Raw genomic sequence first — 22,028 nt, forward strand, 5'->3', positions numbered from 1 at the left:
GACGTCCTTTCTTCACGGGCTCGAACCTCTTGAAATTCAACCAGATGGAACGGTTCGACCCGTTCAACCGTTCAAGGTGCCGCGGCCCAGCAAGACCATCACCCCTTACGCTCACTTGGCTACGATGCTCAACCTTGGCGACCCGAAAGCCATGGTGGTTGCTGTCACCGGTTGCCTTCATCCTGATCAAGAGCCAAAAGCCGTCATTGTAATCTCTTCGAACTCCGGTGACCAGTCCGAGTCCAAAGTCAACCTTTCTCGTGGTGAGAACTCCTTCCTACGCATCGATACTTCCTCTTCTTCCGAACATGAACCAGGTTTTGCTGTTCAAACGATTACCCCTAGCGAGCTGACGGTCGAAAGTGTCAGGGAAAACAGGTGAGTCTCGCCAACCGTTCCAAGTTGGACATGTACCAAGCTCTCTCGATCCACACAATCAGCACAGAGAAAACTCACATCATGCAACATGTTGCGGACGTCATGGCCGTTCTCCAACTTGCATCGGTTCCTATGCCATCGTCGGAAGATGGTGTTCCGCAGTACGCCCTCGCGGACGGTCACGTCTCAAACTGGATCCACGCGCGCTGCTACCGCAAGATCTACCATCGCATATTGAACAGCAAGCGGGAATGGCCCGATCAAGGGCTCGCGAAAGCGATGGAGTCATGGGTGCCGCAGGAAACCGAGCGTGGTAACTTCAAGGCGCGCGATATCGAGATCCCCCCAATCTATGCCCTTGCTTTCGATATGTGCGGCTTCCAATGTCAAAGGTTCGACTTTGACACGGCGCCCCAGTGGATCCGATGCATCGGTAAGATCCTCGAAATGCTTGAGCGTTGCTTCGTCGAAGGAAGGCGTCCCGGCCTGAATGTTCCGGCGTCGAAGCTGAACCACCTTGTGGCCGCATTGAACTTCATCCTCCACCTACAAGAGGTCAAGCTTGTCATCAGGAAGTCTTCGCTATCGAAACACGTCCATGACTGCGTTCACGGTTCGTGTTTTGGTTATTCGTACACCACGATTGCTGACACATAATGACAGCGTCCAGGCAAGCCAAATTATTCACGTTCACGATGTCGGATGTGCGACCAGCTGGGGATGAGGCGGCGGGGCAGGCGGGACACCAAACGGGGCAGCAGACGGTGCAGGCGGAACCAGCGGAGCATCAGGCGGGGCAAGTTGAACCGGCGGATCCGGTAGGGCAGATTGGGGTGGATGATGTGGAAGCAGATGCGGAGGAGGAGGAAAGAGAGGGTAAGTCATAATCGTGCGCTGCTTATTCCGGTCGCTAACTAGGCTTTGACTGGACAGAGGATATAGCTGAACCGAACGAAACTGAGGCTGATCATATCTACCGCTACCTCAACACTCTCACAGCCTGGCAGGTCGCTGCACATTCTCTAGTCAAGCATCTCCGGAAACTTGGCCGACCCCCCACTGCCTCCGTCGTCGAGCTCACAGATCACTCTTCGGCCGCTGTGAACGATATTCGCGCGAATTGTGCCGTGCTTGTCGACCACATTTCCGCCCGCGTTGCACGTCACACACTGTTGGCTGAAGAACGAACACCGGCGATTGCATGGATCGAAGCGCGTGCCAAAACCATCATCGCTACAACCAGACACATCCGTGTCCACGCGGAAGCGGGCTTGATGGTGCTCGCGAACGGAGTGCCATCTCTGTGGAACGACGGCTCGGTGCCGCAAGACGTGCGCCATATCTTGATGGTACCGTATTATCTCCTCCCAACAGCACGATGACTCGCTGAACCTACCTGAAGAACGACCCTCTCCCTATCGGAGTCAGCAAGAAGTGTTGCTTTATGTGCTATCAGTTGAGCTCTGCTCTTATGGGCCGCAACGGTACGTGACGCACTTTGTCAGGATGCATTTGTTTTTGATTTGCTGTTGCTGTAGCTGGGAAACACTTTGAGTTGCCTCGGACTCATGGTCGTATCTTCCCCTGGGATCCTCCGCCTTTTGGCGACATCGAGCCTGTCCTGGAAGAGCTCGCGAAGGCGCTTGTCGCTCAAGTGCTGCAGCATGCCCAAGAGCAAGGGCGACAGGTTGCAGATGCAAGCCGACAGTCCTCTCCTCAGTCAGATACGGATACGCTTCTAGATAACATTTTTCTCTAGTCGCATCCCTCGTTTATATGGGGCACAGTACCGTGTTGATTGATACGCTATGTAGGTCTGAACGGCGGACTCTGTATGGCAGTGATAAATCGACCATGTTCATTCGCGACCTCAATAATGGACTCTGGCTCTATGTAGACGTCGTTGGAGAAGAGAACCTTGTCGTACCAGCCACTCTCGAGGAATATCTGGAGGACCTGGTTCCGGATATGCGGAACCACTTCCAGGATTGCGCTTCCATGACCCCCCGATGGCGAAGTTCGACTCACTGCACGTTCATCACGAAACTGGGGGTCTCGTATATACGGGCATATCTCGCCCTGTAGTTCGCGAATTAGCCTGTATGGACCCAGCAATAGGGCTTAGGTTATAAGCGTGCTCCCAGGTAATGCAGACGCCCGAATTTATCTACCATTTACGTATTTACTTGCAATACGACCCCCTTCTTAAATGAACAAATGTAATATAGCATCCCAGAAGGACGCCCCCGGTAATTGACCATCGGATTCCGACTATAGCCTATAAGATAGTCGGTCAATGATATGAAACTGTACTTACGGTATATATAGAAAGAGAGCTGGCTCTCATGATTCATCACTGAACCACTTGTTCTCGGGCACGCGTCAGAATTGGATGGAATAAACATAGTGGCATTGATAATCGAACATTACAATTGTAGGATACAAGCAAACGTGACATGGGCACCGTCGCACCAAGCAACAGAGTCGTACACAGACCACAAGCGACAAGTGAGAAACGTACCGCAATAGTGTCCGAGTTAAAACAGCGGTATATCCTTCAAGGACCTGTGAAGACTATAGGTCAGCAAACGTCAGCTGGACAGGTGAGAGGAGCGTCTGGAGACGGTGGGCGTACTGCCTCCCGCCCCGATGTGCTGCGCGCTCTTGCTGCACCACGCAGTAGACGTGCGCGCGGTAGTCCTCCTGCAGGAACACCGCTGTCACGTCCTCTGCGTCCCGGGCAAAAGCGAGTGTTTGCACTTGCTGCTGCTGCTGATCTTGTTATTCGTCCTCGAGTATCACTCTTGTTGTCGCTGCTCGCCGCGTGAGGTGCTCGAGCAGCGCATGGAGGCAGAGGAATACGAGACGTACATCATAGGGATAATCGAGCTTGAGGAGAGCGTGCATGCTGCGCATAGCCGCCGACGGTGATGCAGCGTAAATGACAGGTGCACTGGGGCGCACAGCGTGGGCAGCAGACCAGAGGGTGGTGGTGAGGACAGCAGACATGGCGGTGACGAGACTCTGGAGACATACCAGGGAGTAAAAACGTTCGATAACCTGCGAGAACGACTGAACCAGTGAATGTCAGTGAGATTGGACCGCATATAGTCACTGTATGCATAGACTCACCTGCTTCGTAGCTGCTAACCTGGCACCCGAGGATGGCCCCGAGGTATCCAAGGCATCGTGTGCGGGCTTCCTCGATGCGGCGGTAGACGATGTCCCGGACGGCTGCTTGTTGTAGTTACAGAGAGGGGAGAGACGGTAGAGGTGGTTGGGTGGTGGTGGTAAAGAGATAAGACCGGGATGAGGAGAAGAAGTGCGGGACAGGCCCGTTTTGTAGGGGGCCTGCCAAAGTCGCGTGGGCGTCTGATGTGCGACTTGCCTGAAATGTGCCTTACGTCAGCCTGTTATCTTATCGGTGGTGTTCTCGACTGCGTTGAAGTTGGACGGTCACCCTCTCGACTTGTGCACGCAAGCAAATGTAGTTCGTGGTGTTCTTATAGAGGATTATATTGTCATGAAATCATCCAGGCAACCCGTGCGCTCATTGCAATCGGCTTCGAGTCGGACGGAATCATACAGGGGGCTGTCAGTAAGACGGTTCCCGATTGGGCAATGCAGACGCCCAGTACTCGGACTGGAGCCTGCCTCGCCCTGCACACGTCGTCTTGCCCGTATTCCCCTATCGTCAACTCCCCCGTTTGCTGATGTTCACGCTCTTCAGATGAGCGCGTCTGATGTACAGGATAGAATACTTGATCTTGCGGAATGTAGCTGAAGATGCTGTCATAGACTGATGTGACAAATGCAAATGGTGACATGAGTATGTCATGACGGTTAGAGCAAAGGAACACAAACAAATGTTATCGGAAGGAGTGGACAGATTAGACACAACACGGCGGAATACTGGCAAAACGTCTAGTTCGACTCATTACATGTAGTCCTCCTCGTCCCTGTCATCGAAGGGCCAGTTCGCCGCATTCTGAGCCCGTTCCTCGTCATCCTCGATCATCGACAATGCAACCTCCTTGAACTTCTTGTTGCGCGCCACAGCCTCCTCGTAGTACTCGGCAGGAACCCAGTCCTCCGACCCGACCGTGCCGATCATGTCCCGCGCCACCTTCAGTAAGTCCTCCGCCTCCTCCTGCAACGCAATCAGCTTCATCGTCTCGCGTGCGTCATCGGAGTCGAACGCGATAGGACACGGCACGCCTTCTCCTGCGAGCGTCTCCCAGTGCTCGGTTGCTTGTACCAGCGCAAGCTTCAGCTCGATCGTTTCGCCCTCCCACGGGTCACGGGAGTGGCGGAAGAGGCGGCGACGGAGCGTCCCCACGGCCTCCGCCAACACTACCCAGTGAAAGATGTTGTACTTCCTCGTGTGCTCGACGTAGTAGTAATGGCGAAAGCGGCGACGGTACAGTTCCAACTCTCTTTCTCGCTGGGTTTTGTCCATGTCGTCCAAATTCTCTGGCAACGAAGGCGGCATCTCGGCTTGCCAGCCAGTACCATCGTTGTTCTGCAGCCATTTGGGTATATCGGCATTCAGAGACAGAGGTAGGATAGAGGTGTACTGCCAGTCGATGATGCTGGCGATGACGTACGAGTTGGAGTCGGGCGACCGAGAAACAATGATATTGCTCGGCTGGAGGTCGGGATGGCGCATGCAGAAGTAGTCGAATCTCTTGTCTCTGGAAACCAGCGACGGTGCGATGCGGAGGTAACGGTCCAGGTTTTCGATGTGGTCTGACGGCTGCTGTTTCTGGTACCCATAAGCTTCCCTCCTGATGCGCTGGAAGGGCAACAGCGGTCGACCAAACCGCCGTAAGTACGCTTGTTCCTTTTCAGCTCCTCTTACGAGGGTTTCTTCGATCGTGGCATCTAGAGCGATCAGTTAGTTTCAGGAAAAATGACAGAAGGTAGGTAAGGGGCGTACACGGTCCTCGGTCTACGTCGAGCTCCGACCTCCGACCAAACCACAGAGACAGGTTTGTTTCTGAACCGATGCAGAAACGCTCGTCTTTGAGCGGGATGCCCGGCTTAGTAGGCCCGGAGGGGTACCCGGGTGCATTCGCCAGGTCTTCGGCAAAGTACAGACTTCCACCGGCGTTGAATACTAACGTCATTATACTCCACTCCAGTTGAACGAGCTGGCGTAGAATGGAGATGATGTTCCCTTCATCCAAGTCGGGCAACACGTCTGCCAAGCTAACGCCTTCTATGTGCTGCATGAGGATATACTCAGTTCCCGCTGCGTTGTCCGGCGTAGGGGAGTATCCGTAAACCTCCGGTGTGGGCACCCCAACGGAACGGAGAAAGGCCAGCGTAGCCGCTTCACTAGCAACAGCGAAGTACTTGGGAATGGTAGTCGGGTACGGGATGCGGGCCACCATGCGGAAGCCGTCGCGCATGGTAATGAGGAAGACACGGTTGAACCCGCCCTCGGCTAGTTTTCGCAGGCTCTCGATGTCATCAGGACTTCGGTTGACGGACTCCGCTGCAAGCCGACGTAGCGCATCGACGTTGAAATCACGCCTGCGCTCAGCGTGGCGAAGCTTGTCATTAACGCTGGACAACAAGTTAGGTGCATGTCCCGCAGAATAATATGCTTGAGACTTACAGCCACCGCCCTGACGTATATTCGAAGAGGTCGTTGTCGCTGCGAGGATGCGCCATGGCGGAAAACGTGCGACGTGGCAAGCAACGGGTTGCGGTGGCGATAAGGCTCGAGTCGGAGAATACATGAAATGAACGCGGTGAGGTGTGAGGACGGCGCAGAGGCTGCAAGATTGGTAAGTCAAAGACAGGCCTCGCTCTCCGAAGACAGGACATGATTGTGCGGGGGCCGGAAGAAAGATGCGCTGGCCAATCATAGAGACGCTGCACTGGCGACTGTCTATGGTCACGTGGCGCACTATCACGGCCCTCCGAGTCCTTGGAGCTACTCCGGCCTAGGTGCATGTCGAGAGACGGCATACTTTCGAGTTCTCGAGCCGCTCACCTGTGTGGGCTCCTGCGTTTCGACAGCGAAGGTGAGCCTGCGGGGGAGTGTTGTCGAACCCCAGCATGTCGCGGATGCCCTGGAAGTCCCGAAGCAGCATGCCTCGGAGCTCCTCGAAGATGAATCTGTTGAGGTCAGCCAGAAGCGAGGTGCTCGGAAGCTAACTGGACCGTTAGCTCCATGCTTAAAAGGTTGTGACCGGTGTGCAAGCATCGCCCACAGGTGAGGTCGATCTTTCGATGTTGAAGGATGGTAGGCGGGCCGGGGAGGGATCGTAGCATATGATTTTAGTTTTGGCTGCGAGTATAGTAGTTAGGACGAGTGTAGTGTACAGCAAGAGCCGAGTTCAGACGAGAGGATGCTAGGTCATTGCTGGTGGTGGTGATGGTAGTAGGGAGCGCGACGCGAGGGGCCTCACTCCGCGTAGTGGTTTCGTCATGCGAACGGGCATCGGCCAGTCAGGATGCACTGTCATGTGTATCCTCCGAGAGTCCCTAGAGCGCAGAGGTGACACAATTGGCCAACGACGAAATGCCATCGGCAGCGCATGCGAACGTTAGCTTTCACTTGCAGCATGCGAAGGCACGAGACGCACAGTGTTCTGCTTCTTCGCAGCAGGCTGATCTTTGCCCTGGCTCCGACCGTCTCCTTCCATCGTCGATTCCAAAGCTCTCTTGTCTTTCGCGATGGGCAAGTTGGCCTAGGGAGTCTAGGCAAGACGTGAGAGAGAGGCCTCAGCGTGGAGGAAAGAAGCTCACCACCGCTTGCACATCTGAATCGAAACGATTGTCGATCCGGCTCGACAGCCAACCAACCGGAACTTCGTGGACGCCGCGGTGCGCGGACTGGGACTGTTGCTGTGCCACCTGCAGCGGGTGGTTGGTTCTCGCTATGGCCCTGCCGTGTTCAGGTGTAACAACCACGACACTAGGGTGACGCGCCTCGTGTCCTCGGTCACGACGAACGCGCCAATGGAGGGATAGTCCTCAGGCAAAATATAGATGCGATTGTCGACAGGGCGGAACGCAGCCGTCGTGGTGGCTCCTCGGGTCCACAACGTCGGATTGAGCCGGAAGGCCAGGTCCGAGGCGAAAGGTCGTGTTGTCAAAGAGAGCGTGCACTCCAGCCCCTTTTCGGTCGCAATGAGAAGATTGAGGACGAGTGGGTTGAAGAGCATCGCGATGGCGACCTGGGTGAACGGACACTCGGTCTTAAACAGATTCCGCCCCGCCCGCTTGGCGTATTGGCGATAATGCATTGCCAGACAGAGTCGAAGAAATTGCGTGGGGATCTCATACCTCAAGGACGGTGTCATTGTGACGCAGGACGGGTTGACTCGGGGGGGGGGGGGGGGGGGGGGGGGGGGGGGGGGGGGGGGGGGGGGTAGCGAAGAAAAAATGTGAAAGCTCGACAGATGTTCCAACAGCGTCGCCGAACCAGGTCCCAAAGCAGACAAGAGATGGTTCGCATCGGCGAATAGTGTCCAGTCACCGAGACCCTCACTGAGCGGTCCGCGAAGCAGATGCGCATTGAGAGAGGTTCCGGTGGGCGACTTCATGCGTTGGTATACGCTCCAGAAGCAGGATCTCGTGCACGGGCCCAGAAGATCATACAGTTCGAGAGGAGTGAACCACTCTGGGCTCTGCGTCCATGGAGCCAGGTCCAATGATTGACGGAGTTGCCTGGGGAAAAGATCGAACGTGAGTATACGGTATGCAGGACGAATAGCTACGCACTGCAGTGAAGAGACTTGTTCTCGAGTCCAGGTAGTCATAATCCACGTCACACCACCTCGCCGCTCCCTCCATCTACAGCGATCTTCAAGTGCAGGGGATACGGCCTGAACCACGAAGCCTCCGGGATTGTACCGCATGGAGCTTAATTGGTCGGGCGGTTTGATGGAGTCGACCAAGACCAGCGTGTTTGGCGGCAGGGATACATGATAATTTTTGAAGAGTACTTCCCTGAAGCCGTGTTCGTCGGCAATCCAGCATTGGCTTTCAAGGAAGCAAAACACGATAGGGATACCACGCTGTAAGGCGAGTGCATAGGCGTACGGAATGAAGAAGGATTTGCCTTGTAGTCATCGTCGGTGGGGCAGGCTCCCGATGCCGGGTTGGCCAACAACGACCATGCCGTGAACGTCTGCTCGGGGCTGATGGAGTACTCGGGGTCGAGGTACCTGACATTGTCCTGCTGCTTGGTCATCGGGCACAAAGAAGCTTGTAGACATTGCGCATTTGACGGATTGGGTCGACCATACGGTGGAATGTGGGGACGTACTCCTGATAGGCTTGCCCGCTGTACGAGACGTGCGCGAACAGTCGCCGACAATGGCGGAGCTGGTCGACGGCGCTCACGAGGACGACGAGAGCAAGCCCGACGCCTACAGTATATAAGTCCCCTCGCATGCGCTGCACTCTCTCGCTCCCGCCGTCGCCGCCATCCGCAGCCAGCTCCGCGTCATGTCCACGTCCCAGCTCCCCAACGACTCCTCTCTCCCCGGCGAGAACTTCGAGGTTCGCCAGACGTCCTCCACCGACGACTACAAGCCCGATCCCTCCAAGTCTCTTCCCCTCAACTCCGCTCGCCAGGCTCTCCTCGACGACATCCTTGCCCTCTACTCCTGCCAGCCTACCCGTCGCCGTGTCGAACGCTACACCCCCGACTGTGTCTATGATGACCAGTTCGTCTACGCCAATGATCGCTACAAGATGGCTGGTCAGTGGTTTGCCCTCCCCAAGCTCTTCCACTCCAGCAAGAACGAGGGCTACCAGGTCGTCAAGAATGACCCCCTCCTTATTCAGTTCAAGAACGAGCAGGTCTGCCTTCTGTCTTGTCTCTTTTCTTCTCCTTCTCTCTTCCTCCTTCATCTATCGCACCCCGCAACCCGAGGTCCACGCAACGCCCTTCGTTCCCACCGCGGTAGATGTCCCTGCCATGGGCCTCGCCTCAGTCAACTTGGACCCAGATGAGTGTGCTCTCATACTCTCCCTATTTCATCGTGGCGCGCAATCCATGTCTCCTTTGTCCGCTCGCTTGTTTTCAACAGTCCCTTGTCCCCCGAGATGCGAGGCGAACGCGCATATACCCACGCGTACCTTCAGGTCTCCGCACCACCGCGTGAGGCGGCTGAATCACGTATCTGTCTCTATTGTGCTGTCGCTCCAGATGCTGTCTGCCTTTGGGAGGCAAAGATGCGAGATTCGATGTCGTAGTGCTACATCCTTCCGGTGATGTGGTACAGCGAAAGAGTTGAGCTCGGACTTCCTGTCTCTCAGGTTCCCATTTCGCTTGATTGCGATGCGCAGCTATACGCACGTCCTCGACAGTCTCGAACCGCTCTTTTCTCCGTTCATGAATTGCCCATGCGGCATGCGCATATAGGGACTTTTCCTGGGAGCGTCGACGAGGCCCCTTGAACGCATGCATCTCGACAAGCAGCCCTCCTTGAAGTTCTCAATATTAAACATGCATCACAACCCCTTTGCTTGCGACGCACTTCCTGGATCAACGATGTCGGACGCTACTCTCCTGCGAATGTCGTGCTTTCGCGTCGTTGTCGGATCGGTTTCCTTGGTGAACCATCTTCGTCCGTCCCTGACAATCATCCCTCCTACTTTGCCTCCTTCCCCCCAGACCTGGACGTTCCCCGGAAAGGTCAAGTCCACGACGATCAACGCCCTCGTCTCGCTCTCGCTCGACCCCGCAACCGCCGAGTCGGACTTCATCCAGGTCAAGTACCACAAGGACCAGGCGAACGGGAAGGACTACTCGCACACGGGCCCCGGGTTCGCGTTCAAGAAGTTCCAGGCGGACAAGGTCGCGGGCATGATGGACAGCCCGGACGTGCAGGCGTTCAAGGCCGACGCGCGTGAGGACAACAGGGAGGACGTGCGCACGTACGGGAGCGGCACGGATAAGACCCCGCAGAAGACCTTCTAGGCGGCGTGTGGAGGCTTGTACGAGCGTGAGTTGGATGTACGATAGAGCCGCGATGATTGTATCCCTTGGAGCATCGGAATTGTAAGATGGATGTGTTGTATTTCCTGGCATCGCGCTCCTCATGTATAAAGTGAAGTCGTTTATTCAGAACAACACAACATTGTACAAACAAGAGCGGATCTGGACACTAGAAGTACATACAAGGATGGCATGAGCAAACATAACCAGAGAGCAGGAAGCCAAAGCACAACACAACCAAGAAACATGAACACAGCCGGATATTGTACAGCGTCAACGAGACAAGTCCACTCATACAAACGATACGCATGCAAGTCATCGAACGAAGGCAACCTCTGGCCGCTCGACGAGCGGAGAGCGCATCAGCCCGCCGGGGCTGGTCGGGATCCCCGTGCTGAAGCTCGCGGACGTGCCGTCGCCGAGGGTAATGATGGGCGACGAGGGAAGCACTTGGAATCCTACCTGTGCATGAGGTACGCGGACCGAGGGAGACGCAATGGGAGCGAGTGGGAGAAAGAGAAGGATGAGAGAAAGCGGGTCGAGCGAAGTCAGATTCCGACGTTGGAGGCGAGCGCGAGCGAGTGGGAGAGGAAGAGGGCAGAGAGGATGAGGGCGGCGCCCATGGAGACCCACACGTTTGAATCGAGGTCGACGGTTTCGTTGAAGATCCATGTCGGGTTAAGGTGTCCGAGTTGGAATGCATGGCGAGAGCAGAGGACAAGAAGTCAGCGAGTGTTCGGGCGGGGGAGGAAAACGAACTCCAAGGTGGAGAAGCCAAGAAAGAGATGGCAGGGCGAGCGAGCTCATAACTCGGACTGCTACCAGCTGCACGTGCCACTGGCACCAAACCAGCAAAAATGCGGGAAGAAACACGACTCACCCCAATATACCGCATGAACTTGTTCAGATCATCCTCCCTCGTCCCATCCAACCCAGCCTCCACCCAGCTCTGCCCCGCGTCGCTCACATTGGTCATGTGGCTGATCGGCCGAGCCTTACCTCCACGAGCTCCGCCGCGCGTCGCTGCGAGAGGCACGTTGTCGTCGTCGTCGTCCGCGCCACCGTCCTTGGACACCAAGCCGTACTCGCGGACTAGAGCCTTGACCTCTTCCGGGCCGAGCGAGACGAGGGTCGACAGGTTCGGCGGAAAGAGGGGAGACGGCGTGGGTGGGACAAGCTGACTCGGAGCGACGCGTGTTCCCCCGGGCGTGGTGGTTGCGACTGCAGACCGCGGCGAATTCGTGGGACGCGCGGACGTGGTGTTGGTGTTCACAGAGAGCCGCGTGGAGTCGCGGCCTGCAGCGCCCACCTGTGCCCTGAGAGAAGCCGCGGACATCGTCGATGGGGCCGTGGCGGGAGGGGTAGGCAGAGAAGTAGCGCCAGAGGTAGAGGCGGGGATGTCCAGGGGGCGGAGAAGAGCCTGTAACGGCTCGTCGAGACCGGACGCGCGGATGAGGGCGTTGTGGCGCCGAGCTTCGCTGTAGTAGTGGTTGAATGCGCGAGGGAGTATCAGTCGCACTAGCCAACTAGAAGATAAAAGAGGCACAAATACGTACGAATTATGAAGCCTTTGCTTCGCTTGTAGGACCTGCAGCTTGCGCTCGCGAATCTCATCGCCGAGCGAGGCAGGAATCTTTTCGGACAACTATACAACACGTCTGTTAGAACGAATATAAGCATCCTCGCGATCCACACACCTGCTTCTTGACACGTTCGGATACTTCGCGCTTGACGACATCCGCGACGATCTTGTCTGCCAGGGGACGGAGCGTCTCCCGGATGTGCGCCTTGAGCTGCTCCTGCAGCCTCTCCTTTTCCTCCTGCATGCGGGTCTCTTGGGCTTGCATTCGATGTGCAACCTCTGCCTTGACCGCTTGCACCTAGTACACGCATTCGAATGAGTGAAAGCGAAGCTGCAATACACGGTTAGACGTACCTGGAAGTGCGCGTCGACAGCAGGACCGAGGGCGGCAACGTGGTCTGCCGTGCCTTGGAGATTATCGAACGTCTGCGCCATGAGACCGATGGTGCTGCGCATGCCGTTCAGCAGCTCGGAGATGGCTGCAGCGGCTTGATTTCGATCCCCTGTCAAGGGCGCAGTGGCAGTCGTCGAAGCGGCTCCCGTTGCGCCCACTGCGGAGGCAGCTGCAGCGTTCTGAGTGTCGCTCGCAGGCTTCTTCTCGCCGCTGGCTTCATCAGAGCCCGTTCCGGTTCCAGGTGGAGGTAGTTGCCCACTCGAAATCCGACTACGAGTCGGACTGAGCGGCGGAGACGGCAGCGGAGTGCCTAGGGCGCCATTGCCGGACTTGTTTGGTGTAAGAGCCGGATGTCGCTGCACCGACCGCGACGGATTGAACCACGCACCTGTTGATTCTTCTTCGCATCCTTCTCCTTCTCCTTGTTGTTTCGATCGTCTTGCTTGCTATTGCCAGTTCGGGCGTTGTTCCCGCCGCCGCCTCCGCCTGGGGTGGCTCTGCCCCCGGAAGAGTTGTTCCGGTTGGACTTGGGTGGCATTGAAGTAAACGAGCTGATGATGGAGTTGAAATTGAAGGGACTCGAGTCGCCCATGAACTGTGATGCCGATGGGATGATGGACGAGTACACGATCGCGTTATAAGACCCCAGAGCCTGCGAACGTAATCGCAACCTGCTGCACTATCGATAGGCCCAGATCCTCAAGCTCCGTTCTCGTTCAGGAAGCCAGCGGCAACACGAAGCCATGCATTGAAGCACGAGCTGGACGCTGCGGTAGGATGCCGAGTATGAGGGCCGTGACCCGGCAACGTGTTCGCGGCGAGGTTGAAGGAAGGACTAGGGTGGTTGCCTTATCGAGACTCTCACCGTCCATGTCGCTAGGTCCGCTGAGAACAAGCTTCAAACACAAAGAGAGTTCGTGCAGTGTGTTGCGAGAGCGTCGGAGCGTAAGCCGTCGAGCAAGGAAGGGTGACGGACCGAGAAAACGTGTTGTAGCCAGGATGCTGAGCGGGGGAAATGCGAAGCCTATTGGAGGTCTTCAAGTCTGGCTGCCCGAGTACGTAAAGCAACAGGAAAAAGGGTATCGTTTAGAGCATCCGGTTTCTTGTACCGCGGTATGAGAAGGTTGCCTGCGGCCTGGGTCTCGATTATCTTACCGTCGCGCTTCGATGGAGGAGAGACTGAGCCGAGGCCCGATGACTTACCGCAGTCGCTCGTACCGATGCATTCGCAGTCCCTGAGCGCGTGAGCATGCATCGGATGCGTCATTCCACTCTCTGCTTGCTGAGTGCTTCGGTCGTAGTGTCGTGATGGTCAGGAACAAACCGAGTTAGCGCCCAGACGCGCGCAGAAGCACCCGGGTAACTCGAAGGGCTCTCCGCAAGAGACAGAATAGAAACAAATGTATGAGCGTGTTTGAAGCTGCCAACGCCTGTGTATGGCACCATGGCAAAAGAAAACAAGAATATATCCGAAGACAAAGAACTGAGCTAATTGGCATGTAGAACGAAAGAATCAGCGAAGCCGCATAGGTTCTACGGACCCAATGCTAGAAAACTATCATACATCGCGTGGCCCTCAGTGAGTCGGTAACTGAGCCTAGGACCAAATACTTGGCGTGAAGATACCAAGAATTGATTGATGTTTCGAAGAATTCGTCATGAGCAAACTTGCCCATCCGCTATCCCACTCCACGCCCCGGCCCCCAAACCGGGGTAGTGCTGCGTATAGCTATAATCCTTCTCGTCCGGGTTCGAGACCACCAACGTAGGTCTCCGACGACGGCGCCGGCACATAATCGGGAGCGAGGGACCATCCCTACGTTTCTGACCAACCGCCTCAGCTGATGTACAGGAAAGGTTGCCTCCAGGAGTCTGAGAGGCCTCGTGTTCGCGCGCGGAGATGAGGTTCAGTACGATGTCGAGTTGCTCGCGCTGGTCAGAGTTCGAGACAACGAGAGGTTGTCGGCGGCGTCGACGAGCCTGTGGACTGTTGTCGACGACCGTGTTTGCGTCAGGCAGGCGACCAACTGGGCTGCTGGGGCACTCATCGGAAAGTGTGCTCCAACATCCAATCTCGGTGCAAGCATTCGCACTCCATAATACTATGGAGTCCGAGGAGTCCTCGTGCACGGCGGATGCAACTGCGGGGTCCCCATGCTGGAGCCTCTGGGAGACGAACGGAAGACCTATATTTCAGTATCCCGATACGGATGCATGCGGCTACACATACCTTCTCCTCAACAGACGACGCCACCTCTGGCACTATATCCTCTCGCCGATACTGCCAGGAAGACCCGGGATTGGTCAACTCTTCCGCCGAGCACGCGCTCAGGGTCTTTGGACACCCCTCCGTATCACGCCATAACGGCGACAATGGCGGGAGTAACTCGACCTCAGGTATCTGGTGAGGACGCGTCTTAGGTGACGGTGTACCGAACGAGAGGTCTCGGCGGGAGGAAGGGCTAGTTGGGGAGTCTAACCCTCGCACGAACGCGGCGACCTCTTCAAGCGCGTCCCAGGGGTCCTCCGAAACGGGCCTGACCGATCGCGGCAGCACAGGATCGGCAGACTCGTCGCCATCGTCCTCCGGCTCTCGAGAGTGCCTGTTTACGATCACGGGAGACGATTCCCTCGAGCGAGAACCCTGGAAGGAAGTAGGTGAGGAAGGAGCGTTTGCCTTGCTCAGGCAAGGAAGGTACACGGTGCTGAAGATGTTGGGCAGGGAACGTGCGCGCGAACAGGTTTGCGGTGGCACAGCTACGCCCTCGTCCTGGGCGTTTTGCGTCCTCCCGGCCTCGACGTCGCTCTTAGAGCGTCCTCGAGCAAACAACGCCGGCGCCGGCTCTCGGCAATGCTCCGAGTCTTCTCCTGTGGCACACGCCGCAGGCTGTGGTACCGTTTGCGCTACGGAAATGCGCGGCTGGCTGCGGAGGAAGGGAAAGATTGACCGATTGGAGCTCCTCCGCCCGTGATGCGTGTTTGTATTTGACACGACTGCAGTGGTCGTGCAAAACAGAGAAGGAGGCGGCCCGACTGGGATCGTGCTTCCGGAGGCTCTTGGGCGAAATGGCAATGGTAGGACGGCGGCGAAGAGCATTGTGTCCGTGTATGGAGGACAATTGAGGCCCGGGAGCTGCAGGATATATACAACAGCATAGCTCTATCCCGGTCCCTAGGACGCACGTACCAACTTGGTTTGAGAGGCGCTTGAGCGGGATCGTTCTGGGCCAGTTGATACTAATGGTCACTCAACTTGTACTGACCATGCTCGTATTGCTATTACAGAGGATACCGAGCCGAAAGAAGGCGATTAGGTTTGCAAAAAGCGTTTCTGAAGGACGACCCGGATACTTACTGGCGCATCAACCTGATGGGGTGTAGCATTCATTTCAGCGACCTAGAAATAGCAGCGAATCCAGTGAGCTATGCAATGCTCAGCTGATAGATGCACCAAACATACGACACTAGTACTTGTCCTGGGACAGTTCGCAGGCGTGCCGCAGCATGACCGGCGTTGCCTACAGTGTTTGGTATCGAGCTAAAAGCTGCTACTGTTAACTGATCTCACCTCACGTCCACACATTTGAAGCAGCTCGTGCATGAATACGTCTCGAGTCATTGGGACGGATACTGGTATATATCCAGCGGTTTCGCCTGCCGGTTCCTCAGGGCCCGAATCTGGAGTATCCGCGAGCCCGTCTAGGCACCCATGAAAGTTTCAGTTACGATCCTAGACAGATGGCAAGTACCCCGGCGTACCGCTATGACCAAGTGCTTCTGGAAGCGCCACCGTGTCCTAGGATACAATGTCGTCGGCACTATCTGACCACAGCTATAACATCGGAGCCTCAGGCGACCACTGGTCTCACTGGAGTCCAAAGGACGATCGGCGAAGACTGTTCTACATATTGCGCTGGTGGGCAGGACTCGTAACTGTGCCGTATATGTAGCCCTCTTGCCCCAAGTGTTGCATCGTGTGCATCTCATTGATTCAGGCACCCGAGGATAGACCTCATCGATCTCATCGGCGCCCATTCAGATTCAGGACGTGGTGCTTCGCTGGAGGTATATCGGACCGGGGCGTTTGAACGTGGCGAGGGGGTACTTCTGTAGGCATCGACGCAAGCTCCGGACCCGGGGGTGCATTCGTCCTGCGCAGTGACGTTAGCATATCGATGAGCACCTCGATCTATGAGAACGAGATGGTCCGCCTACGCTTACACTAGGTTGCTTCAGTGGGATGCCACGATACTGCGCCACTGGAGATATCATCGTGGGGCCTGCCAGGTCTTAGTAGGGAGAGAAACCAATGTCAAGGCTTCGGGAAGCTCCACTAGTTCAATGGAAGCCTAGTATGTTGAAACCCTCGAGGAAGCATGACCCCGGCACGCGGCGAACCTGTTCCTGTGTCTGGCTGGCATTCAACCGATACCAGTTTCCCTGTCAAACTTCCTCGTCGAAGTTCCTCGCCGGACAGATAGCGATGCTCACCATACCAGGATCACGGAGTCTGAAGGGTACACCCGCGCCCGGATTGTGACAGGCATGTGGTGACCAGTCAGAATCGTACTCGGATTCGGCGCGCTCCGATGACGGGGCGCGGAGGCAATACGAGACTTCGCACTTCGCTGCCGATTCATAGGCTCCTGCCGACTATTGGCAGTGTTTCCGGAGCGGCGTCGTAGGAAGTATAAGATTTGCGGTGCAGATCGGGAGCTAGTTTCCAGCTATATGAGCATAGGAATATGTCAGCGAAGCCACGAGTGTGGGGGAGAAACTGCGGAACTTAGCGTAGACCGGGGGCACAGCCTCGTATCGAAGGATGCAAATCATCCTAGACGCTTAAGAAAGTTGAACGGCGGCATAGGGTGCAGACGGAGACAACGATGTATAAGGTAAGTAGTCGCACTACAGCTCAGGCTGATGTTGTCACAAGAAGCGGATGATGAGCGCAGAGGTCCTAGAAGATGATCGTACACAATGTTACATGGCAAGAGAAGGGATAAGGTAGGGAAGTCAACGATGCGGAGCAACAGATAGAAGGGGTATAGGGTAGCTCAACAGGTGAGTAGGTTAATCTACAGTAGCGTTCAGAGTCACTCGGCCTTTTTGCCGAACAGGCTCTTGGCCCAGTCTGAGATGGAACTCGAACTCGCGCTCGATGGTCTCGATGTGGCGGGAGAAGGAGATCGTGACCTCGCCGCGTTCTTCTCCGCAATGCGCTGCATCTCGGGAAGCGGGATGAACTTCTTATGGGGTGAAGGCCCTCGTGAAGGTGCGAGGAAGTCGCTCGACCCGGTCTTCTCCTTCACGTCTTCGTAGTTTGGGAGCCCGTCCGCGTCCGCTGGGTCTACGGAATCGACGACGATCTCCGGATTCTTGATGATCACCTCAAGAACCTCGTAACGCGCCAGTGTGGGGACGACGGATGCCCATGCCATGGGACCGATACGGATGAGCGTGCGCTGACGTTGGACGCAGCCATTCACGCAGATGGAGATGTGTTCCGGCTCGATGGAGGCGAGCTCGGGGAAGACGCTCTGCGCGAACTCAATCCCTTGCTGTAATGCACAATGTAAGGAGGCGTGATCCTAAGAGATAGAGCCAGCAGGAGAATACCTCGTAGGATTTGGCCGGGGTGACGTAGACCATATGTCCGTTGTAGCGGTAGGTGAGGAGGTCGGGGTTAGGCATGGTGATGCAAGTAGTAAGGCGGTGGAGGCGAGGTACGGATATCTGGACAGAAGCATGCGAGGGTCTATATACCGTCTCAAAGAGAGAGCCTCATGTAGACCGCCGGTGCCAGCGGCGGCGTTGGAGGCACTGGTTCGCGGTCAACTTCGCCTGCGCCGCCTCACGCCACAGCCTCCGGGCGTCTAGGGTCAAGACAACGCGATTCGGATCTCTGTCCTCAACTTCGACCATCCTCATACTTCCTCTTGCTATGCATCCATCCTTCGAAGCATAGAACAGACACAGCAACTCATTGCAATAGCTGTCTGCCTCCTGCCGGCATGATCGTACCTCATCCTGTCCTCCTCCTTCCTCAGCGTCCCGTCCACTTCTTGTTCCACACTCACATTCTTTCCTGTGCCACGACGCATATTCCTATGATACTTCTGGGACTTACTCGACATATATTTTCGACTTCCGACTATAGCTCGGCAACCAGTCACAGGCCAGGCTGTTCTCTAATCAAGACCGGGCCGTCCTCTTCTGAGGTGACTGTAGATCGAAGACAACGTATACCCAAGTTTTAAGCGCAAGCAGGAGGCTCGCCGCATGTTCCTTTCTCGACAGGTAAGCAAGTACGTGCACCAGCGCCACGTGTATCTCATACGCTGACGACTCACGACGATCCAGGCTCTTCTTCGGCCAACTGAGCATGCCGGAATGTCTTGCTGCCATGCCATACATGGTAGTATGCAATGTGACCGTCCTTCTCATGGTGCGCCCATGTGTTCGCACGTCGGAGTGAACCAATGTCCGCCACCTCTCATGTGCCACCGGTTCATACCGCTCTCACTTGGTCGCAGTCGCCGCCACAGGTGGAAGCACGCCCCGACATCGGATGGATCTTCTTTTCATGTGTTCCATGTGTCCAGTGTGAATATATTGGATTGACTCTGTCGGCCGACGAATGTCGGATACTGATGAAGGCCATACAGGTCGAACTGAGGCAAGCGTCTCGAACCGTTGAGAAACGTCGCTTACTCCGGAACGACATTTGTATCCGATTTCTAGCTATCCGATCTTACTCGAACGCAAGAGGGGTTCACCACATCCAATGCTTGGGCATCACGAAATTGTACAACTCGTCGCCCGATAGTGAGTTCATCCGGGTTCCGTAGATGACCCGAGACTTAGACTGATGATGCTTAACCAGCGACAGTCAATACTAGAGGTCTCCGTCTCCCACACCACCTCCATACCGAAAAGGCGATGATTGTCACGGCGGCTACTCATGTGTAAATCTTTCCCAGAGGCCGCGATATCTTACCTCAGTTCAGTTGAGAGAGCGACGACGGATCGCGGTCCTCATGTCTCCGAGTCTGTGTTCTCAAAGTGAGGCACGAATGATCGTTGGTATTGGGGAAGCACCATTGGGACCAATAGTCACGCAGACTCCGTCGCCGTCCCGCGTTGCTCTGCGACCCACTCGTGCTCCACCAGCTTCAGCTTACCCGGCAGTTCGCTGTCTTACGTCCACCTCTTCTTGTATTGGACGTCTTGCCGCAATCGTATCCACAACGACTCGGTTCATCGTTCATAATCGTCACAACTCGTGCTATGTGAAGAAGAGCTACATACACCGCAAGTAATCGATGACGACTGGTATCCCAACTATCAACGCACGACGATGGCACTCAGACCGGACAAACTCGCCACCTTTTCCTTCTCTGTGCTCGCCCGCAGCTGCGCCCCGGAACCGAAGTCCACCTCCAGGCCGACGGTATACCGCATGGTCGCATGCTTGTCAAGCCAGACGTCCTCGTCCCGTGTCAACCATCGTGTGAGAGTGACCTTCACCATTCGCTCCACCGTCCGATACTCGTACGTGCCCTCCTTCCAGCTCGCAACATCGTACCCCTGCGACCGAACCTCGCTGTTCGTGGTCTTCGCAAAGCAGGAGAGAAGAGATCGCACGAGATCGTGCCCAATGTGCGCATCGGACTTGCCATCCACCCGGGCATCAGGCTGCACGATCGCTACTGTTGACCACACCTTGCTCGTCTCGGCCACGCGATCGCGACTCGGGTCCGAACATGTCTCCTCCAGAGAGGTGACCCCAAATATGAGCGCGAACGCATCCCCCGCTTCGTTCGCATTCGTTGAGGGACGGCGGAAGAGAATGGCAGCAACGTTGGCGGACTGGCTAGACTGGCCATCCTTGGAGTTCGGAGTGTCGAGCGACGCAGGGTTATACAGCGTCAGTGTCAGGCCGAGCTTGTCGTCCTGCCGCCAGAACATGCGTGGCGTCCACCCCACCAACTTCGCACCCGACACGCCCCAACCGACAACGTTGAACTTGATCTTCTCAAGCGCTCGCAAGAGCCAGCCGTGTATGAAGAACGCGAATCTTTTCGGCTGCGCTTCGACACGCCCGTCCACCGGCCTGTGCAGGATGAGCTCGCCACCCGCGAGACCCTGCTCACGACTGCGCTGCGGGTTCGCATTGTGGCTCTGAAGGTACATACGAGTGAGGGTGACGTTCTGCAGGATCCGGACGCCCGCGGCGCTGCTCTGAGGGTGCAGGAGAAACATTCGCATGATGGGGTGCCAGCCAAACTGCTTCATCGGCCATGTCGCCTGCGTGTACATGCCGACGTAGAACCGGTTCGAGCTGTTGCGCATGCGGCCGACGAGGAGAGAGACGACGTGCCCTGACGCAGCGTCTTTGCATGCGAGGAGTGCGAGGCCGATGGAGCTGTTGGGAATTAGGTAGAGCGGGAGGTGGATCTGGATGCCGTAGTTAGTGGGCGTGTACTCTGGGACATCGCTGGAGATCCCGGAGTGCGTGTACTTGGTGAGTTGTTCGACGGGGAAGGGTTCGATGTTTGCGCTGTCGGCGAAGCGGTCCGGGGAGGATGCGAGGAGACAGCGGTAGTCTGTAGCCCAGCCGGGTTGGTCGGTCAAGACGGTCGCATTGTCGAGGAAGACCTGGTACTCGTAAGGGTTTCCCCAGGCGAAGATGCTCTGGTCGGGAGACTGATGGATGATCTCCTGCTGCAGGCGAATGAAGGCGCGGTCCCCTTCGCCGTAGATGGCGGGCATGTTAACCCCGAAGATGCCCATGAGCGAGTATGCGCGATCTTCGAGCTTCGTCGTCTGCCTCGCGGACGCCCACGACATACGCCGGGCGATGCTCACGTCATCGAGAAGCCGCTCGTGCATGAGCACTGCGGAGTCAATGTTCGTGATCTCCTCTATCGCCGCGGCGAGAGATGCCTTGGAGCCGAGCGGTCTCCAGTTCTTGGAGTATAGGAGGACGACCTTGGGCGCGATGAGCTCTTGGAGCGTCCATCCGCGCTTGAACCACCGGCTCCCTCGGAACGACGAGTCCTCGGCTGTAGGGTTCGCCCTACCTGGGTCTTCGACGTCGAGGAGATACGCATAGCAGACGCGTGCCTCGCTGTACCAGGCGTACATCGAGTTGATAGCTTGAGAGAGCTCCGCGCTGCTCGACTTGTCAATGCAGCAGGTATCGTCCCAGGCCCAGTCGAGGTCGTTCTGGCGTGCAAAGGCGCAGAACTGTTCAACCTTGATCCACCCGGCGCGCTTTCGCGCCTGCTTCAGGTCTTGCATGTCTGCGAACGTCACTTCATCCTCGGGCTTGCCCCAGACATGGGAGAGGATAGCGTACGGAGGCAGGTCGGATTCGTCGTTGAACTCTTTTACCACGAAGGTCTGCGTGTTCAGCAGGCGCATCTCGGAGACTACTAGTAGTAGATAGTTGTCAATGATGCACCGCTCCTCGGTTGGCTGGACATGGGACGTACGCTGGAAAATTGTAGTACAGCTTGGAAGAAAGTGGCTCTTGAGCTGTGACAGGCTGCAACGCAACGATCAATCTGGGCGCAGTTGCTGACATATTCATGGGCTTACCGCCAGATTGTCGCTTTAGACGAGCGGCATGCAATTTGGGGACGGTATATACCCCAGCTGTGGATTGGAGGAGACGCGTGTCGATTAACACAATCAAGCAG

The 22,028-nt window shown here is 56.3% G+C and overlaps 9 protein-coding genes across 9 annotated transcripts; 3 read left to right on the top strand and 6 right to left on the bottom strand.

Annotated features, from left to right (window-relative positions):
* Positions 1–1,786: 1,786 nt before the first annotated feature.
* On the top strand, positions 1,787–2,137 carry L226DRAFT_473340 (uncharacterized protein; the record flags this gene model as incomplete). Its single annotated transcript, XM_067676514.1, has 2 exons — positions 1,787–1,862; positions 1,917–2,137. Coding segments are annotated over 2 exons (297 nt in total), but the record flags the coding sequence as incomplete, so codon positions are not given.
* A 647-nt stretch (positions 2,138–2,784) lies between these two features.
* L226DRAFT_540653 (uncharacterized protein) lies at positions 2,785–3,682 on the top strand. The gene is made up of 4 exons (XM_067681915.1): positions 2,785–3,191; positions 3,250–3,331; positions 3,415–3,450; positions 3,511–3,682. The coding sequence occupies exons 1-2, from the start codon at positions 2,835–2,837 to the stop codon at positions 3,307–3,309; spliced, it is 417 nt and encodes a 138-aa protein (XP_067529039.1). The 5' UTR covers positions 2,785–2,834; the 3' UTR covers positions 3,310–3,331; positions 3,415–3,450; positions 3,511–3,682.
* A 633-nt stretch (positions 3,683–4,315) lies between these two features.
* Positions 4,316–6,213, bottom strand: L226DRAFT_473375 (protein kinase subdomain-containing protein PKL CAK Fmp29; the record flags this gene model as incomplete). The annotated part of the gene is made up of 3 exons (XM_067676517.1): positions 4,316–5,262; positions 5,318–5,949; positions 6,002–6,213. 3 exons carry the CDS (start codon positions 6,211–6,213, stop codon positions 4,316–4,318), a joined length of 1,791 nt encoding a protein of 596 aa, XP_067529040.1.
* Positions 6,214–6,669: 456 nt separating this feature from the next.
* L226DRAFT_342295 (uncharacterized protein) lies at positions 6,670–8,523 on the bottom strand. The gene is made up of 5 exons (XM_067674088.1): positions 8,119–8,523; positions 7,306–8,064; positions 7,141–7,180; positions 6,978–7,091; positions 6,670–6,876 (listed from the first exon to the last, which is right to left on the bottom strand). Exons 1-4 carry the CDS (start codon positions 8,253–8,255, stop codon positions 7,083–7,085), a joined length of 945 nt encoding a protein of 314 aa, XP_067529041.1. The 5' UTR covers positions 8,256–8,523; the 3' UTR covers positions 6,670–6,876; positions 6,978–7,082.
* Positions 8,524–8,847: 324 nt separating this feature from the next.
* L226DRAFT_617488 (uncharacterized protein) lies at positions 8,848–10,466 on the top strand (the record flags this gene model as incomplete). The annotated part of the gene is made up of 2 exons (XM_067687042.1): positions 8,848–9,204; positions 10,022–10,466. The coding sequence occupies 2 exons, from the start codon at positions 8,848–8,850 to the stop codon at positions 10,325–10,327; spliced, it is 663 nt and encodes a 220-aa protein (XP_067529042.1). The 3' UTR covers positions 10,328–10,466.
* Positions 10,467–10,659: 193 nt separating this feature from the next.
* On the bottom strand, positions 10,660–13,322 carry L226DRAFT_540657 (uncharacterized protein; the record flags this gene model as incomplete). The annotated part of the gene is made up of 7 exons (XM_067681916.1): positions 12,710–13,322; positions 12,282–12,650; positions 12,043–12,225; positions 11,902–11,990; positions 11,224–11,823; positions 11,188–11,192; positions 10,660–10,807 (listed from the first exon to the last, which is right to left on the bottom strand). Coding segments are annotated over exons 1-7 (1,550 nt in total), but the record flags the coding sequence as incomplete, so codon positions are not given.
* Positions 13,323–14,094: 772 nt separating this feature from the next.
* On the bottom strand, positions 14,095–15,560 carry L226DRAFT_342442 (uncharacterized protein). The gene has a single exon (XM_067674089.1). It carries the CDS (start codon positions 15,416–15,418, stop codon positions 14,366–14,368), a length of 1,053 nt encoding a protein of 350 aa, XP_067529044.1. The 5' UTR covers positions 15,419–15,560; the 3' UTR covers positions 14,095–14,365.
* Positions 15,561–17,417: 1,857 nt separating this feature from the next.
* L226DRAFT_473347 (uncharacterized protein) lies at positions 17,418–18,015 on the bottom strand (the record flags this gene model as incomplete). Its single annotated transcript, XM_067676516.1, has 2 exons — positions 17,418–17,882; positions 17,941–18,015. The coding sequence occupies 2 exons, from the start codon at positions 18,013–18,015 to the stop codon at positions 17,418–17,420; spliced, it is 540 nt and encodes a 179-aa protein (XP_067529045.1).
* Positions 18,016–19,570: 1,555 nt separating this feature from the next.
* L226DRAFT_495627 (HET-domain-containing protein) lies at positions 19,571–21,973 on the bottom strand. The gene is made up of 3 exons (XM_067677523.1): positions 21,928–21,973; positions 21,822–21,874; positions 19,571–21,761 (listed from the first exon to the last, which is right to left on the bottom strand). The coding sequence occupies exon 3, from the start codon at positions 21,748–21,750 to the stop codon at positions 19,669–19,671; it is 2,082 nt and encodes a 693-aa protein (XP_067529046.1). The 5' UTR covers positions 21,751–21,761; positions 21,822–21,874; positions 21,928–21,973; the 3' UTR covers positions 19,571–19,668.
* Positions 21,974–22,028: the final 55 nt, after the last annotated feature.

Source organism: Lentinus tigrinus, assembly GCF_003813185.1.
Source record: "Lentinus tigrinus ALCF2SS1-7 unplaced genomic scaffold L226scaffold_62, whole genome shotgun sequence".
NCBI classification, from domain to species: Eukaryota; Fungi; Basidiomycota; class Agaricomycetes; order Polyporales; family Polyporaceae; genus Lentinus; species Lentinus tigrinus.